Raw genomic sequence first — 18,139 nt, forward strand, 5'->3', positions numbered from 1 at the left:
ACTCCTGGACCACAAGTGCAGAGCTGGAGCTGGCGAGTGGAAGCTCACAGCCAGGGGCAGGGTGCAGGCACCGCTCTCCCAAAGCCGGCGGCTTCACCCCAGCACGCGTCCGCTCCCACTGCCCTTGAAAGACCGGAGGGGGGGTGGTGTCCGGAGGGAAGCAGTGCCAGCGGTCAGCACATCCCCAGGAAAGCTGGAAATGGAGCTCCCAGTTTAACTGCTCTTTCCTGACAACTTTTCCTGGTAAAGCATGGACACTTTTTTCCAACCGAAGAGGCCCTCAGTGATGCCCCAGAGTGGGGAGACACAGTGTGAGGGTGACAGCGGGCTGGCAGCCCCTGGGTCCGGGCAGTGGCCTCCAGGACCCTCCATCCCTGAGCCCCCTGCTCTGTTTGAAGCACACGCAATGTCCGTCTGGATGGCAGAAAGGTTTTCTGAGGAAAAGCTGGATCCCATGTTTCTGTGCTTGTGGGTGTCACAGGCACCCCACCTCCCCGCTGCATCCTCCAGGAGGGCAGGGCAGGGCAGGGGTCCCACCCCGGGAGCCACTCGGAGCAGGCACCGGGCCTTGGGAGTTGCCCAAACCATCGCTCCATCAGCCAGCGGCTCCGGCAGCGCCCGCACAAGCCAACTGGAGGAGCACAGGGCAGCAGCGAGGGACCAAGGCTGCAAGCATCACCTCCAAGGGACGAGCAGGGTCAGGGAAGGCGACAGTGGCATACGGTCCTGTCCACGAGCCTTGGCTGCAAAACTGGGTCAAGGAGGAGCAAAATTTAAGACTGCCTTGAAAAAAAGCTCAGACCTCTTTGCCATGGAGAGGGTCTTCAATCCAGACCCACAGGCACTGCTGCCCCACACCATCCGGCACCTACAGCTGATGGTTTTGTAAATTTAATTTAATTATGGGTTTCTACACCACAAGGGCTGTTTCTAACCTGCCAGGCCACAAGTGTGTCCTTGGCAGCACCGCTGGCTCAGCTCTGGTTTCTTGCCGATGGAGGGATGTCAGCCCCAGGTGCCCAGACCCCCACGGGCGCCCAAAGGGCTCCTCTCCCACCGCTGCCCCCCCAGCGCTGGGAGCAGGGCAGGGGACCACGGCAGGCACAGGGCAGCTGGGCCCTTCCTCCAGCCCCACACCCTGCCCTGTCACCGGGGAAGGAAAACCCCAGTGTTTCCTCTTGTGCAACAACGCCGAGGCAGCGGGGCTGGGAGGGAAGCGAGAGGAGAGGCTGGCGGGGCCCCGTTTGCACAACGAGGGCTGCAAGGGGGGGACACCGCCATGGTGGCCTCCCCCTGGCAGGGCCACGGGGCTGGGGTGGGGGTCAGACCTCAGCGGAGCAGCACCCAGAGCAGGGCTGGGCCATGGGTGCTCTGCTGAGGCTGGGCAGCACCGGGAACGCTGCGAGCGAGGGCGGGACAAGGAAACCCCACTGCCACAAGCACGGAAAGGCTCGGGCCCTTGAGGGAAGGAACAGAGTCGGATAACACAGACCAGGGACTATCCAACCCGGCATCTCTGCCCTGGAACAGCAGGACCTGCCTGAGCGGCTTCTCCTCTCTCTGCAGCACCCAGAGGTCCCCAGGAACCCGTGCAAGGTCTTTTCCTGCGGTTTGATATGTCACCACAGCCCTGCCCGGGGGAATTTAGCACCGTTCCCACAGGACTTCAGGAATCCTGCTGGCAAGGAGTGCTGCCAGCCCTTGGGGCGAGCTGGACCGCATCCCGCAGGACCCCCATGACTCCTGTCTCTCACCAGAGCTGAGCCCCTGGCAGCTCTGCACCAGGGTGACCCCACTCCCAACCGGGGCTCGTGTCAACTAAAACACGAGGCACGCGACTGCAGGCTCCAGACAGGGACAGAGGAGCCCAAAAATGCACAGAGGGACCTGGGACAGAGTGACAGAGGCTGTCTGAGCACCGAGGAACATCTCTCTTTCACATGCACATTTGCACACCCTCACCCCCTGCCAGATCTCCCCAAACTACACCCTCAGTCTTCCCTGAATTGCAAATCTCCTGTTCCACCGCGAAGAGCCAAACTCTGCTCAGGACCTGCACGGCGCCTTCCCGCTTCTCCTTTCATTTCCAAAAGGAAATGAGTGTTGATTAAAGAATCCAGAGCTATTGCAAATTATTTGGAGAAATTGAGTAAGTCTCAGTGCAAATCCTCTTAGTAATGCTCTCTCATTTCTCCTTAATTCCTTTCTATAAATGGAGAGCTGGGACGGAGCATACCTCTGGAAAACTGCTCGCAACCAAGCCCTGCAGGGGCTCCAGGGGAAGCAGACCCGACTACAGCAAGCCTGGAAAAAAAATCCATGATCTTAATTAAAATGCAAATCCCAGTCTAGCAAAGCTTCACTCCAGCCCTGGAGGTGTGCAGGACACAGCCGTGAGGGCAAGCTTTTCAGAGGGCACATGCCTTTCTTTAAACATCGCTCGCCAACAGTAGCTAAAAGCAAATCAGAGCCTCGCAGGGCTCAGGAAAGGTTTTTCTCTGGCAAAATCCCAAAGCAAAGCCAACTGGGTAACACCAGAGGTGCTCAGCGCCCCACTGGGGACCAGCGAGAGCTCCTGGGGAGATCCGGGGCAGCCGTGTCCCCCCTCTGCGGGGCTGCCCGGTGCCTGTGGCCTTGGACAGCAGCGGCAGGAGCAGGGAACAAGCCCGGCTTTGTGCCCGCCGGCAGCCAGAGGAGAAGGAAGGCAGAAAGACAGCGCTGGCCGGGCGTGCGGGGCCAGGTGCTGCGTGCCTCGTATGTGCACGTACGTGTTTCTACATAAGAGGATGCTCAGCACAAACCAGTCTTCCTGCTCAGTCCTAAATGCTTCCTTTGAGTATGGAGTGAGAGGAGACATTAGAAATACCCTCCCATCATTTAATCCAGGCTATTTGGCTGCATCTGCTACTGAATCCATGAGTTTAGAATCACAGAATCACAGAATCATCTCGGCTGGAAAAGACCTTGAAGATCCTCCAGTCCAACCATTAACCCAGCACTGACAGATCCCAACTCCACCAGATCCCTCAGTGCTGGGTCAACCCGACTCTTGAACACCTCCAGGGATGGGGACTCCACCCCTGCCCTGGGCAGCCCATTCCAACGCCCAACAACCCCTTCTGCAAAGAAATACTTCCTAATATCCAGTCTAAACCTTCCCTGGCGCAGCTTGAGGCCATTCCCTCTTGTCCTATCACTTATTACTTGGCTCAAGAGACTCATCCCCCCTCTCTGCACCCTCCTTTCAGGGAGTTGGAGAGGGCCATGAGGTCTCCCCTCAGCCTCCTCTTCTCCAGACTAAACCCCCCCAGTTCCCTCAGCCGCTCCTCGTATGACATGTGCTCTTCTCCAGGCTGGCTACGTGCCAGAATTGCTCCAGGGATGAAGTGCCTTGACCAGGGCTGTGTGAGCATCCCCCTGAAGGTGCTGCTGTCCTGCTCTCACCAGATGAGATAATCCCCAAAATGACACAAGTCTCAGATTTCCCCTCGCTTGGGCCATAAACCAACCACATTTTCCACAAAGCAATGTCGGCCTCCAGCATGAGACCCCAAAACCTCGCTGCCTCCCCCCCGAAACCCCACCCCTCCGCTGGGGTTTGCTCCCAGCCGTGGTGGCTCAGACGTACCTCTCTAGGAGGAGATGCTGACACCACCAGCTCTGATGCCAGCACGAGAAGAAGGACCAAGGTGTACCAGAGACAGCCCTGAATCCCAAGGGACACCACCACGGGGGCCTCAGGGTGGGGTTTGGGGACACCTTGCCCCACACCCTGCCCCACAGCACACAGGACACCCCAAACCAGAGTCATCAGGGAGACAGCCACAGGCTCTGAGAGCCACGCTGGAAACCAACAGCATCGCCACGACGCTCTTCTTGGCAAACCTGTCCTGGCATCGCCACCCCGGTGTCTGCTCTCCCGGGTTTGGGAGGATGATGACTTCAGATCAACGTCCAGCTTGGTCTACCCACAGTCAGCACCGTCAGCGGAAGCCTGATGTGAGCCTTATGGAGGAGCTATTCCAGCACGGGCAGTGCTTACAGGGCAGAAACCACCTGGGCCAGGCCAGGGAGGGGTGATGGGATGTTCAGAGGTCTCCACACCACAAGAAGAGCTGCTGTCTGACTCCCACCAAAGCCTTTGCCTCATGAGCTGTAGCACCGTTATCACGGTAGAAAAATGAAAATAAGTTGAAGGCTACATGTTCTGAGTGTATCTGAACAGATCACCCCACTAGCTCCCAGCTCCTCTCAAGGGCAGCAGGGTGGCATCAAAGCAGAGGTTGGGATCCCCAGGGTGATGAGCCCATGAGCTGCACGTGCAAGGACTTAACCCATCGCTCCTCCTGGCCTTTCCAGAGCCTCCAGCAAAAATAATGAGTTCAACACCATCACGAGAGCTGGGGCAGGCCAAGACAGCACAGGTTGATCACTTCTCCACCTCCGAGACAAGCAAAAGGAAAGAACGAAGACAACCACCCAACCGACTTGTGGTGGGTCCCAAGGACTCAAGTGAGACATCTGATGCCAGCAGGGGAGAGCTGGGCTGGTCACCGGAGCCTGGAAGGGTTTGGCTCCACCAACGCTTGCTACGTTGAACACATCACTGTCCACCATCGGGGGACCAGCACCCAAAGAGCTGGGCCACTGGATTTCTCCAGTGCCATAAATACTTAATGCAGATAATTACCTGGAGGTGTGTTTTTTAAATCCAGTTTAAGGAATACAGACTTTTCCCATACACAGATAAACCTTTGGGAAAAAAAAAAGGACAGTGAGAAAACTGATTTTGGGGAGAAGAGCTGGCAAAAAGCGAGGCTACGGAAGCCAAATCTCACCAATGACCATGGGGGAAGTTGACACTGTAAAACTTGGATCCCTTTGAAGCCTCCAGCTGAAATAACAGTCAAAAGAGAAGTCAACCGAGGCTGCAGAAGAGCTTGGGGAGTGCTTTGGTCACCTCCCGCACCACAAAGGGCCAGCACGAGCCCTGGCTCCTGCTGCTGGGCACTTCTGACCCACCGCAAGCGGAGACCCCTCAGCACAACCAGACCCCATCCCGGGTGGGTGGATCTGAGGAGAGGTGGAAAACCAGGAGCTCCCTGGGAGCCCTGCACCCCTCCACGGCTGCTCCCCGCAAAAATCACTCGTTACTCTTCTCGCTTAATTACTGATATGGGCACTCGATCACTTATGCCCCACGTTGCCCAGCTGGCTCGGCCATGGCTAAAGCCTTTCCCACAAGCTGCTCCGTTAGCCAGGATTTTAATTTTAAGTGGGGATTTTATGCGAAGATAATCTCTTCCAGCAGCGGTGATTTCTATCGGGGGAGGGAGGATGGCTGTGTATTCCAGGGTTGATGGCTCAGGAAGGTCCTCCACCGCCTTCAAATATTCCTGAAACATTCCCAGTGGTCCCGACCGGAGCCTTCTGCTTCCCAACAAAGGCAAATATTTGGGCATATTTTGGAACAGGAGGAAATAAAAGAGCGAGGCTGGAGGATGCGAGGAGCAGACGCCAGGAGCTCATCTCCGAAGGCACATTTTGGTGACCAGCTGGACCCCAGGACCCACCTTCCTCGGGAAGTTTCACCCCGGCAGCAACACCCGGGGGTGTCTCGCCCTAGCGCGATGCTCCCGAATTTAGCGGAGCTGGGATGCTCTGGGGCTGCGCAGCCCGGCGGTGCCGAGGTAGCTTTGGTGCCAATCCTTCCTCCAACGCCTCCCGCCGAGCAGCAGCTCCCGCCGGCAGGACGGGGCGTCCCTCGCCCGTTCCCCTCCGGGAGCTCCGGATCCTGCAACGGAGCCAAGAACGGAGCCAGGACCGCACGGGCAGCGCCCGGGGGACCTTCCCCGTCCCCAGCCTGGCTCTGCCGGAGCCCCGCGAAAAGCAAAATCCCTCTTCGCAGGTGAGCAGCAGAGGGGATGGTCGTGCCCCCCTGCAGCAACAGACCCTAAAATCCCAATTTTTACCCCAAACTTGTTTCCATCCCTGATGGCCGGGTGAGGGGCTGCCCCCACAGGGCGAAGGGGCTGTGACAGCAGCACCACGCATGAGGACACGGGGACGCGGGGACACGGCTGCTCGTGGCACCCAGCCGAGCCGAAGACCGGGGGGAAAGCACGTTAACCGGGTGGGTGGGAGCAAAGCCCGAGCCGGGCTGCGGCAGCACGGCGGGGAGCAGCTTCAACCGCGAGTAGGAGCCCCCCCGATAACCGAAGGGGGGGGCGCACGGCTCCCGCTGCCCCCACAAACCCCCTCCCCTGCTGCCCCCGGATTTTACACCGCCGAGAGCTGGGGGCTCACAAACTTCCCTGGGAAGGAGTTTCGCTGGATGGAAACCCTCAGTCCAGGCGTAAACCTTGGATGCCGGTGCCCTGCCGAGGGGCTGGGGGGGCGTCCCTGCGGGGGGTCCCCGGGGTGGGGGGGGTGTCCCTTTGGCAGGGGGGAGTTCCCCGGGGCCGCGCACTTACCACCTTGCCCAGCTCCATGGCGGAGGGGCGGCGGCGGCGGCTCCGGCCCCCGCGGGCTCAGGGCGGCGCGGCGGCGCCCATGGCGGCGGCCCCTCGGGGCGGCGGCGCTGGAAGGTTCTGCCGGGCGGCGGCGGCGGCGGAACGGCGGGGGGGGGGCGGGCGCGCTCCCGCGCACGGGCGCGCTCCCGCGGGGGGCGGCACAGCCGAGCTGGGCAGGGGGCGGGGGAAGGGGGGGGGGAGCCGCGGCGCTCCGCAGGAATAACAAAGGAGCCCCGCGGGGGCGCGCGTGGGGGGGGGGGGGGGGGGCGTGGGGGGGCGGCTCGTCACCTCCCGCGCGGAACCGCCCGCCCGCCCCCCCCGGGAGCGCCCGCCCGCAGCCCGCGGGGTGGTGTCGGGGCAGCGGCCGAGCGGAGGTGGAGGGGGTGGCTGGAGGCAGGGCGGGCGGTGGGCTCCGCGCCCCCCCGGCGCAGCCTGCCCGACCCTCTGCCCCATTGCCCGACCCCCCTGCCTGACCCCCTGCCCCACTGCCCAACGCCAAGCCCGACCCCCTGTCCCACTGCCCGACCGTCTGCCCCACTGCCCGACCCCCTGCCTGACCCTCTGCCCCACGCCCGACCCCCTGCCCCCTTGCCAGATCCCCTGCCCGACCCCCTGCCCCCCTGCCTGCCCCCCTGCCCCACCCCCTGCCCCCCTGCCTGCCCCCCTGCCCGTCTCTCTGCCCCACGCCTGACCCCCTGCCAAATCCCCTTCCAGATCCCCTGCCCGACCCCCTGCCCCACTGCCAGGTCCCTGCTCCATACTCTGCCCCATCCCCTGCCCCACCTGCCCCTCCCTGCTCCCTGTCCCCCTGCCCCAGTCACCCCAGCTCTGTGCCCGGGGGAAGCTGCACCCCAGGCTCTGCCCGGGGACCTGCACTGGGTTTCGCTCGCACAGGAGCCCCCTCGGCTGTCACAGTACCGGTCGCAACAACAAAAGCAATTAAACTGGGGTGGTAAACGAGTCCCCCGACCTCAGCCCCCATCCTCGGGCAGGCACGGCACGGCACAGACTGCCCGTGCTGCCTGCACCCTGAGCAGGGATTGCTGACCCGCTGGGACAGGCAAACACCCAGGCAGGAATATTTTGGGTTTTTCCCAGCTCCTATCGGTGCTCAGGAGGGGAAGCACGAAAGAAACCCAAATGATTCTTCTATTTTTCTGTGATCCCCTAAAAGCAACCCCAAAGCAGGGAGGAGGAAAGGCAGAGGAGAAGCTTCACAGCCGTAAGAAAAAAACGCTTCTGCAGTGCCGGCCTGGCTGAAGACACTAATCCCCCAGGATTACTATAGTCTAGTCGCGGCTCAGCCACTTACTCCGGGATGGTGATTTGGCCGCTCTTAATAAGATAACGGGATCCCACATCCCTGCGGCGACGGAGAACCGCCACCCCGTGCCCTGCCAGCACCCAGCTCTGCACCCACCCTCCCCACCCAATTAATCCCAGCCCTGGGGGGAGGACAGATTTTAGGGCCAGGTTGTGTTTTCCTCAGGTGGGTGTTAAAGTCTCCGCTGCAATTCCTGGGACAGACGGGTAGACGCACCGCTCCGCAGGTACGTGGCTCCTCGGTGTTCTGCTGGACCAGATGGTTTCAAGCAGCAGCCAGATTTCTCCAGGAGCAGAGTCTGGTCCCTGCTCTGAGCCTGGGGGTGGGCACGAGGCAGCGCTCTGGGGGTGGGGTACCTGCCCCGATTGCGGGTGCCTGCTCCTATCACAGGTACCTGCCCCTGTCGTGGATATCTGCCCCTGTCACGCCAGGCACAATGGGGCTCCACAGTCCCTGTCACGACAGGCATGACAGCATGTGTGTGCATGGCAAGAATGGTCTCTGCTGCGCTGGCCACAGGGGGCAAAGCACCAACCCCGGCATCCCCGGCACCGAAAGCAGAGGGGACAGACCCAGCATTGAGCACCGCGGCTGACAGCGGCACGGGGGTTTGTCCCCTCCCCACGGCGAAGCCCCTCGCTGAGCGATTCCCAGCTGTGCTCTCGGCATGGAAAGTGGGTGCTTGGGGCCTTGCGATGCAGCCCAGCCCCCAGCCTGGTGTTCCCCCTGGCTTAAGGGGATCCTGGAATTAATTAATTCACCCTTAGCTGGGTTTAGCATTGCTCTGAATGCTACCACCGCTGCTGCCTTGCTGTCCCAGGACGTCCCGCAGATGCGGTGCTTGCTTCCCAGAGCGCTGTTCTCCAGAGGCACCAAGAAGCCACAGCTTCCAGAGGCCACAGCCCTGCAATTAGCACTTGGCCATCAGGTTTTAATGCCTTATTTGCATGAAGAGATCTTAAGGCAGGTATGCAAAGAGCACACCCTGCAAGGCACAGCCAAAACCAGAGCATCCTCCGGAGAAAACCCAATCCCCCCTGCCACACGCATAGGATGGATGTGACGTTTCCTACAATGCCACCTGCATAGGAAATAGGTAGTTTGTAAAATAACATGCAGGATCCATCCTTTAGCCATATTTACTGGCAACACCCTGTAATACCATCGAAACCTGTGTGCAGCCATAGCAAGCTGCCCACCTCCTGCGTCCAGGCTTTGTGTTCCCAACATTCCTCCTTAATCCCACAAATTAAGTCAGCTCGTCATCATTAACCTTTTTTTTCAAAATCAAGCTTTCACACAAGCTCACTCCTGAACCAAACATCTCAGCTGGTGCTAAAGCCAGCTCAGAGAGAAGATGGATATTGTCATTATTGATGGTTTCCTACAGATGCTGCAGAGCTGGGACATGCAAGTGTCCTGCTGCTGCGGCACGGCCACGGTCACTGTGTGGTTCCTCACGGCTGAGCCGCTCCAGCCAGTAAAACCCAGATTTTGGAGGCCACCAGGAAGCACTTGAAAAGGGAACAAGCTCCAAGTCTACCCGGCTTCACAGCAAGGAGGGGGGGGTCTTCAGCTAGAGCGCAAAAATAAGAGCCAAGACGAAAATCTGAAAATTAATTTAAAGGCAATTTCACGAGGGTCCCCAGAGCAAAGGGAAACCCGGATTCCCCAGTGGCTGGCAGAGCTGCGCTCCCCAAGCTGAAAGCACCAAGTGGGGAGTGGGGGTGGCAGCGCACACGGTCACACCAGGGCTCAGGAGGGGCCAGTGTGACCCCTGGGGACAAATGCCACTGCTACGGGGATGCATCGGGGTGAAAGGAATTTCCTTCTTGCTTTACCGAGCCCAGGGGAGTTCCCTGCTCTGGTTCACTGCATCGTGGTGCAGAAACACTGGTGCTGGCACACAAGAGCCACTTGTGCCCTGCACGGTGCTCCTGGGTTACTCCCAGGGGCTCCGGTAAAGATGCTGAGGTGCTGACCTGCTGCTCTGCAGCCGCAGGAGCACCTGCTATAGATACAAATATATATTTATTATACTTAACTCACTTGCACAAATCCACTAATGGCTGTGCAATAAGTGAACTCGCTCTAAATCTCTGTGCCGCTGCGGCGGGAGCCCGGGAGGACACACAGAGCATCCCAGTCGGGTGTGCAAACCCACCCACTTCATCCCAGGCTCCTGCATCCCATCCCAGCAATTCGGGATGAGCTTGCGGAAGATCAGCCCTAGCAAGCCTCTCCAGAGCAGATGCTCTCCACCTGGGATGGAGGCAATTACCTTGTGAATAAAGGCAGTGGGGGGGATGCTGGGGATGCGCTGAGGGGGCTGCTGGAAAACCACAGGGCATCAGAGGTGCTGCCTCCGTCAACCCCTCCGGCTCGGGGGTAGGAAGGGACCTTTCCTGGCAGGGAATAGGGAAGGCAAAGCAAGGGCTGCTTCCCTGGAGAACCAGGGGGGAGGCAGCCCCTTGCCTCACCCTGTCCCCTGAGTGCCTTCATCATCCTCCCAGCTGATCTGGACAGGCAGAGACCCCCCTCCTCTCCCCACTGGCTATATTAAGCCTCCTCCAATGCTGCACTCTGAGACCCTTTACACCCCGCTGGAAACACCCTCCATCCTCCTGCAGCTCCATTATGCTCCTCTGAGCTGCCAGGACAGTACGTGTGGTCCAGACCACGATGGATGAAGAAGGAAGAGACATTCAGCATCTTCCCCAAGCACACTGGAGGCTCAGCAAGCAGCTTTTAAACTCTATCTTGGCAACTGACTCCTGTTAAAATGAGGGGAATTAGGGCTAAAATATGTCGGCAAATGTGGCCTTTTGTCATTACAGCCAGCTTGACGAGGTTCGTCGGGTAATGTTCTAGAAGGCATTTTCTTTTATTGGTTTTACATCCCCTACTTCTGTTTGAGCAAATCTCAGCCTGAGTTGATGCTCAGGGCAGGATGGAGCAGAAAGTCCAGGCCACTCTGCTCCATGAAGCATCTACATCTCTCTCACAGGTCTCCTTGCTTCTTTTTTCCCCCCCTTACTGTTCATTTTACCAGGTCTAAAAATACTCTGAAGCCTTTTAAACCCTCTTCCCCTGCAGCCGCCTCCCTCCTGGATGACTAATAATATCTGTTGCTCCCTCTTGATCTCTCTGTATTTCCCAAGTCTTCCCCGAGGGAAGGAACCAAATGGGAGCTGCGCTCTCAAACCACCCCCCTCTCTTAAAGTTATTTTCCTTGGGGAACGTCATTTTTTTCCAGCTGCTCCAGTGCAGAAGCACTTTCAACCCACCTCCCCAGAGCAGCTCTTTTAGCTCACAATAAAACAGTCCTGCACCATGGCTCAACCATGCAAGATGCTGCTGGAGCATCTTTCTGATATGGGATCTCCAGGATCCTGGGGTTTTCTGAGCTCTAGGTATAAAGCAGAATAGCAAGTTCATTGGGAAAACCACTGAGCACTTAGAAAACTATTTCTTTTCTATTTTGCAGGTTTGAGCTCTTTTCAGTATCTCTGCAGATCCCCAAGCACTCGCTCGGGGGATATGCCTTTGAGGACTCATTAAGCTGGGTTTAGCTGCTGGTCCATGAAGCTGGGAGAGCATTGCTGGCTGTGCAAGGAGTTTTGCTTTTTACGAGACGGGAGTGAATGCTGGGCACCGGGGTGTATTTGTAACAGTGTGATTTAGAGGAAAAACCCACCTCGCCATCACCGTTGGCAGAAACGGATTTTTTTTTCCACTGAGCTGGGAGGTTAGAGCATCGAAACACAGCCCACCTTCCCTGACTGATCCACTGCGCTGCTCCACGTCCTTCTGAAACAGAGCTGAGACCTGCCCCAGGCACCAGCATCACGCCACTGGTTATTTGGGATACAGGGATGGAGCAGCTGCATTAGCAGAAGCTGAAGGTGTGATGAGTTTCTCTGGACTCAGACGTCGCAATACGGTCAAACCCCTCCAGGCTGATCCCACACCACCAGGATTTTCAGAAGAGCTCCAGCAACGAACAACCTTCAGAAAACCCTTACACTAACACTGGTGATGTAAAAAAATATTCCCCAAATTGCTTGGTGAGCCAGCTGCTCTTCAGTACCAAACCTGCACTTGCACGGGAGGCAGATTTAAAGGGTGTTTGGGTGCTCTGGTACTTCTGGAAATCCTCCCAGCTGACTAATGCCCAAATCTTTGCAAATCTTGATTTAGGAAAAATATCCGCTCTGGACCAGTGCTTAAAAAGCTCAAGGCCATTTTCAAATCCTTGTAATGCCGCAGTTTCCTGGGCATGTGAAAGCGAGAGGAAAAAGCAGATCAGTCTGAAGCGGGCATGGGTCCAGGGCTGGCGGCCGCGCTGAAGTGGAGCAGGCAGTGCAGGCAGGAGCAGGCAGCCGGGCTGCCAGCGAGGGGGTTATTTCAGGGAGTACCGAGCTCCCCCAGCTCCTCACCACGGGCTGGAGCAGCACAGGGAGTCGGGGGGGAGTGCTGCCCTTCCACATCGCCCCAAGCAGCTCAGTGCAGGGCTCCCGGGGTGCAGAACCCGCGGGACCCAGGGCCGTGGGCGAAGCCAGCGCCGCTGCCAGCCCCAGGCCCGGGCATGGGCAGGGAGCCCGGCTCCATTATTCCTCCTGCCTTTACAGGAAGCCGCTTTGTTGTGTTGTCAATACACAGATTTTCTTAAAAAAAAAAAAAAAAGCCAGGGTTCATGCTGCCATTATTGATCATTTGTTATTTTTAGCTCCTTGTTCAATCTATAGCCGTTGGTGTTACAGCAACTGCACGAGCCTCGTGTAACATCGCTCAGACAGCGCCGGCGGACGGGGCCCGTCCAAGGTTAGCGGGAACTCAGCGAGCAGCTCTGCAAAGCTAATGGGATTAAAAATGCAAGAGGAAAAGTGAGACACGGGATAAGCAGTATCCTCCCTGCTCACTGCTTCACCCCCCTGCTGAGGCTGCAAGGAGCCAGGCAGATCCTCCTATCCAAACCTGGAGAAGGAGAAACTCCCGTTCCCCACCTGGAGTGGAGGGCTGGGAAGGCACAGAAAGGGTGACACTGAGCTGAGCGGTGCAGCCATACGCTGGAGGGAAGGGGTGGCATCCAGAGGGCTGGAGGAGGGGGACATGTGAACCTCATGGAGTTCAACCAGGCCAAGTGCAAGGTCCTGCACGGGGGGTGGGCAACCCCAGAACCAGCACAGACTGGGGGAGGGAGGGAGGGAGGGAGGGAGGGAGGGAGGGAGAGCAGCCCCTCAGAGAAGGACTGGGGGATGCTGGTGGGTGACAAATGGGACATGAGCCGGCAATGTGCGCTCGCAGCCCAGAAAGCCAAGCGTCTCCTGGGCTGCGTCCCCAGCAGCGTGGCCAGCAGGCCGACGGAGGGGATGCTCCCCTCTGCCCCGCTCTCCTCAGAGCCCTGGAGCACTGCGGCCAGCTCGGGGGTCCCCAGCACAGGGCAGGCAGGAACCTGGTCCAGAGGCGGCCACCAAAATGGTCCGAGGGCTGGAAGAGCTCTGCTATGGAGAAAGGCTGAGAGCATTGGGGTTGTGCAGCCTGGAGAAGGGACGGCTCCGGGGAGACCTGACTGTGGCCACTCAGTACTTAAAGGGGGCTTATAGGAGAGAGGGAGAGAGACTTTTGACCAGGGCCTGCAGTGACAGGACAAGGGGCAATGGTTCTAAACTGACCGAGGGTGGGGTTAGGCTGGACATAAGGAAGAAATGTTGTACACTGAGGGTGGGGAGACACTGGCACAGGTTGCCCACAGAAGCTGTGGCTGCCCCCTCCCTGGAAGGGTTCAAGGCCACATTGGATGGGGCTTTGGGCAACCTGGGCTAGTGGAAGGTGTCCCTGCATATGTCAGGGGAGCTGGAGCGGATCATCTTTGAAGGTCCCTCCCAACCCAAACCATTCTGTGAGTCCATGATCCTATGATGAATGGGGAAGGCACCACCTGAAGTCCTCGATCCAAAAGGACAGCCTTCAGCAGCAACAACAGCAACTGTGTGTGAGGAAATCATGGCAGTGGGGTGTAAAACCTGCACGCTTAACCTTAGCTAGTATGTACATGGCCACTTGCTCAGCACTCACAGGTGTCTTCTGTGTCCCCTGAGGCCCCTCTGTATATGCAGGTTATCTGGAAACCCTTCTTGACTCCAGCTGAGGCTCAGTCTTCCTTTACACATGCACAATGCACTGCTGTAGTTAGTCGCTTCCTTCTTATAAGCCTAACACTGACACCCTCGAGATAACCAAAACGCCCAGAAGAAGGAAACAGGGTTAGCAAAGGTCACAACCCCACTGCGGAACCGCCAGCGCTGTGCTCACCACTCCCATGTTTGCCACCTCGCTGCTCCCTGCGCTGCCAGCGCCCAGAGCTCCTCTGTCACCCACCTCCTTTCAAGCCTGAGATCTGCGGGGACAAATGCCCCCAGCATCTGTCCCCATCAGTGGGGCCATTTACGCCCTTCAGTGGCCGCCCACTTTGTCCGCATTTCTCCACTTTGCAGCCCCCCCATATCTGGGTCAGTGCTGTCAATGATTCAGAAGATGGTTGGTAAATCACGGCTCCCACCAAGCGCCCAGGTTCTGCCCTGGAGGCTTCATGTATGGGGAGCTGGAGACTTCATGTGGAGCACGGCTCGTGCTCGTGGGGCTGGAGAGGAAGCCATGCCAAAACACCTTCAGCATCTGCCCTCAGGTGCCTTCCTCCCTCTCCCGAAGCGCATGGAGCCCCCTCCCTTCCCAAGTCTCCAAATCTCTGCCTTAGGCGATCTTCGAATTGCCCCATCAGAGGAATCATTTTAATTATCTTCTTCTGTTTGTCCCTTGAATTGAGACCTGCAGACCTGGTGGCAATGCCACATGCGTGATGCTTCAGCTCAGTGCCCAGCCAAGACTCGCACACCCCCCAGCCAGGACCTTCTCACACCTTCTCCTGAGCTTTATTTCCACACAGACCCAAAAGACGAGGGAGCAGGGGGCTGAGTGGATCCTCCCAGCAGGTTTGCAAATGCCTACACACACCCCAGCACCTACAACAAGCCCTAAATGTTAGGAGCTTTGTCACGTCTGCGTAACAAATGAGGAACAAACCCGTCTGAAATGAAACCACCTGATGCAATAGGTTGGGAAATGCCACAGCAAATGTTTTCCCCGCAGCCAGACCCCTGCCAGACCCTGCCTGCAGTCTGCAAAACAGTGCCGGCGGGATGCAGAGGGCTGCAGACACTGAGCCTGCCTCTAGCTAACAGGCAGCAGCAAAAGTATTTATAGGAAATAGGCAACATATTTACAGCCCCGGGAAAGTTTTGAGCTCTGAGTATATTCGTATTTAAGTGCCGCGCGGTTGCAGGGAGAGGTCGGAACAAAGCAGGCAATGCCGGCTAGCAGCAACGCCGCCTCCTCCTCCTTGTGCTCCCAGAGGTTTTTCCGCTTTCTTTGGCATTGCAGGTCACTTCCCAGCTCTCTCAACCCCCAACCCAGTCCCCGAGACCTCTGTCCACCTCCCCATCCCCGGCAGAGCCGCTTCCCAGTGTGCTCCAAAGAGCTGTGGGTTTGCAGCCCTTGCTCTTGCAAAGGGGCAGTGGGCTCGTCTCCCTCCCGGCAGACCCAGTGGGATCAAGGCACCCATTTCAGTTGCAGTGGGAAAATGGTGGAGCAAATGAACCGATGCCAAAATGACAGATAAAAATTACATTTTAGTCTCTGCTCAGCATCCCCTCACACGCAGCGGGAAACCAGTGTCAGGATGATACCCCATGACTGAATCTGCTCCCCTCTCCCCCAGCAAGGAAATAGCTCACTCCTGGCATCCAGATCCCCACCACTGGGAAGGTCTGACCCTTATAATTAATAAATACTGGTTTAATAAATACATAGGACCTCAGCCTACATATACTTAATAAATACATAGGACCTATCCCCAAGGTGACAGAGGGCCGTTGGCGCTGGAGCAGGACGGAGGTCTGCATGCACTCCCCTGGGATGTCCTAGGAGATCAGAAACGAGCATCCAGCTTTGTTAAGCCACGACTACGGTCCCCAAGCCCCAGTCCCCAGCATCCCTCCCCGGTGCCCAGGCCACCATGTGCTGCTGGCACACTGTATGTGCCACTGGCGGCTGAGCCGGAGATCAGCACCTGGTGATGGGGCGTCCGCTCCCTGTGAAGGGGAGCAGGATGAGACCCAGGAGGAACAAGGGATGTTCTCTGATGGATGGATAAGTGGAAAATAAGCCAGTCCCATTCTGGTACGTGAGAGCAAGCTTTCCTTGTGCTCTTTTAAGTGTACCAGCTTTTAAGTGTTCAACACCTCTCCTGTGTCTGCGGATGCCCCCCACCACAGGTGATGGTCCCCACAAGGAGCTCCATGACTTTGCTGGGCTGCGAGCATCTGGCACGCTGCCTGCTCACTGGGTGTGGAAAGCGCCTGGGGAGCACGCGGAGCCGGAGCAGGAATCTCCGCTGGGACGCAGGGTGGAGCCCGAGGTGGAAAAAATCCCAGCGTATAAAGGAAACTGTGTTTCATGTGTTATTGCTGCCTGTCTGACGTTTACCAACGGGGGAATTGCAGGCATGATTCCGTGCAAAAGGCTGCGAAATCCCTTCCCAAGATCTAAATATTAGTTTTCGCTCATTTTCCTTGTTCAAAAACAAACACTGCTGGCTGGAGCGCATGCCAGCACGCCCTTTGGCTTACCCAGCCCAAGAAGAAAGGGTTGCACTGTCCTGCTCCCACCAGCCCCAGCACCGTGGCTGGAGAGGAACTGAGAGTGTAAAACCCAGCTCTGGGTGTGGAAAACACGCCTGTGCCTCCTGGCAGGACGGGGAAGACGGATGAGGGACAGTTGGACCGGGCACAGACTGCAAGAGGCAGCTCCATCAGGACCCTCTCTGGCAGCAGGAGGAGATGCCCCCACACTGGGAGCCACTGGTGCCCCGTGGCTCACCCATGTGGGATCCCACAGGGACACAGGCTTGGGGGGGTCAGGGGGGCTGCACCCACCACCCTGCTCCCTGCCTTCCCCGGCCCCTCAAGCAGGATGATGCATCCTCTGCAGCAGGGTGGAGTTAGGGGGGATTCAGTGCTTGTCCCCATGGCTACAGCAGGCAGGAAAGCCCTGCACTGAGCCCTGCCTGCACACTGCCGCCCTGCCTGCACACCACAGCTGCAGGCAGCAGCCCAGACCCAGCCCCGTCCATGACAGGGAGGCAGGGCTCTGCACCCCAAGGATGCCCCTGCCAGAGTTAGATAGAGGGAAGGGCAGCCCCAGTACCTCCACGTTGTCTCAAGAAATCAGAGGGTGTAATCTGAGAGGGAAATCTGCTCCCAAAAGCAAATCACAGCATCCAGAGCATGCACATTGCTATCGCTGCCAACTGCCTCTGCCTGCCTGACGCTGGGCGTGCATCGCTGGCAGAGGGGCACAGAGGACACCAAAATGATGAGGTATCTGCTCCGAGAGCGTGGCCAGCAGGGACAGGGAAGGGATCTTACCCCTGGGCTCGGCACTGGTGAGGCTGCCCCTCAATGAGTGGGTTCAGTTTTGGGCCCCTCACTCCAAAAAGGCCATTGAATGACTCGAGCGTGTCCAGAGAAGGGCAACGGAGCTGGTGCAGGGTCTGGAGCACAGGTGTGATGGGGAGCGGCTGAGGGAACTGGGGAGGTTTAGTCTGGAGAAGAGGAGGCTGAGGGGAGACCTCATGGCCCTCTGCAACTCCCTGAAAGGAGGGTGCAGAGAGGGGGGTGAGTCTCTTGAGCCAAGGAACAAGTGCCAGGACAAGTGGTAATGGCCTCAAGCTGCGCCAGGGAAGGTTTAGACTAGATATTAGGAAGCATTTCTTTCCAGAAGGGGTTGTTGGGCGTTGGAATGGGCTGCCCAGGGCAGGGGGGGAGTCCCCATCCCTGGAGGGGTTGAAGAGTCGGGTTGACCCAGCACTGAGGGATCTGGTGGAGTTGGGAACTGTTAATGTTGGGTTGATTGTTGGACTGGATGATCTTCAAGGTCTTTTCCAACCTAGACAACTCTGTGATTCTGTGATTCTGTGAGAGATGAAATGTGTGCTCCTGGCTACATATCGACAGCTGAACTGGAACTGAAGGGCAAGCAGGCACCTCTTCCCAAATCATCAGTCACCCCCCATCTGCGATACAGCTCTTGCGTCAGCAAACGAGCCACGTGCAGCAACTCAATCCCCATCTCCCAGAAATGGCAACAAGGGGTCCCGCTGGTGCAGTGGAGCCCTGAAGTTTTCCAAGTACTTAAAATCAAACATTCCACTCAACACACCCAATTTCACTATTTTTCAGCAATT

General features: G+C 57.9%; 1 protein-coding gene and 1 long non-coding RNA gene across 5 annotated transcripts in view; both read right to left on the reverse strand.

The window, feature by feature from the left end:
* HIP1 (huntingtin interacting protein 1) overlaps positions 1-18,139 on the reverse strand; it is a 53,909-nt gene that overhangs the window by 23,182 nt on the left and 12,588 nt on the right. For 2 of the 4 annotated variants that reach the window (XM_074889864.1, XM_074889863.1), the window contains exon 1: positions 6,474-6,608. The exons of the other annotated variants lie outside the window; for them this stretch is intronic. In XM_074889864.1, coding sequence (XP_074745965.1) covers positions 6,474-6,491 — 18 coding nt within the window. In that variant the 5' untranslated portion in view covers positions 6,492-6,608. Of the gene's footprint in view, positions 1-6,473; positions 6,609-18,139 lie in introns of those variants that run through there. 4 annotated transcript variants of the gene reach the window in all.
* On the reverse strand, positions 1,824-5,615 carry LOC141952449 (uncharacterized). The gene is made up of 3 exons (XR_012631628.1): positions 4,839-5,615; positions 4,691-4,752; positions 1,824-2,304 (listed from the first exon to the last, which is right to left on the reverse strand). It is a non-coding gene; the product is annotated as an uncharacterized LOC141952449 (long non-coding RNA).

This window comes from Strix uralensis, chromosome 20 (assembly GCF_047716275.1).
Source record: "Strix uralensis isolate ZFMK-TIS-50842 chromosome 20, bStrUra1, whole genome shotgun sequence".
Lineage (NCBI taxonomy): Eukaryota > Metazoa > Chordata > Aves > Strigiformes > Strigidae > Strix > Strix uralensis.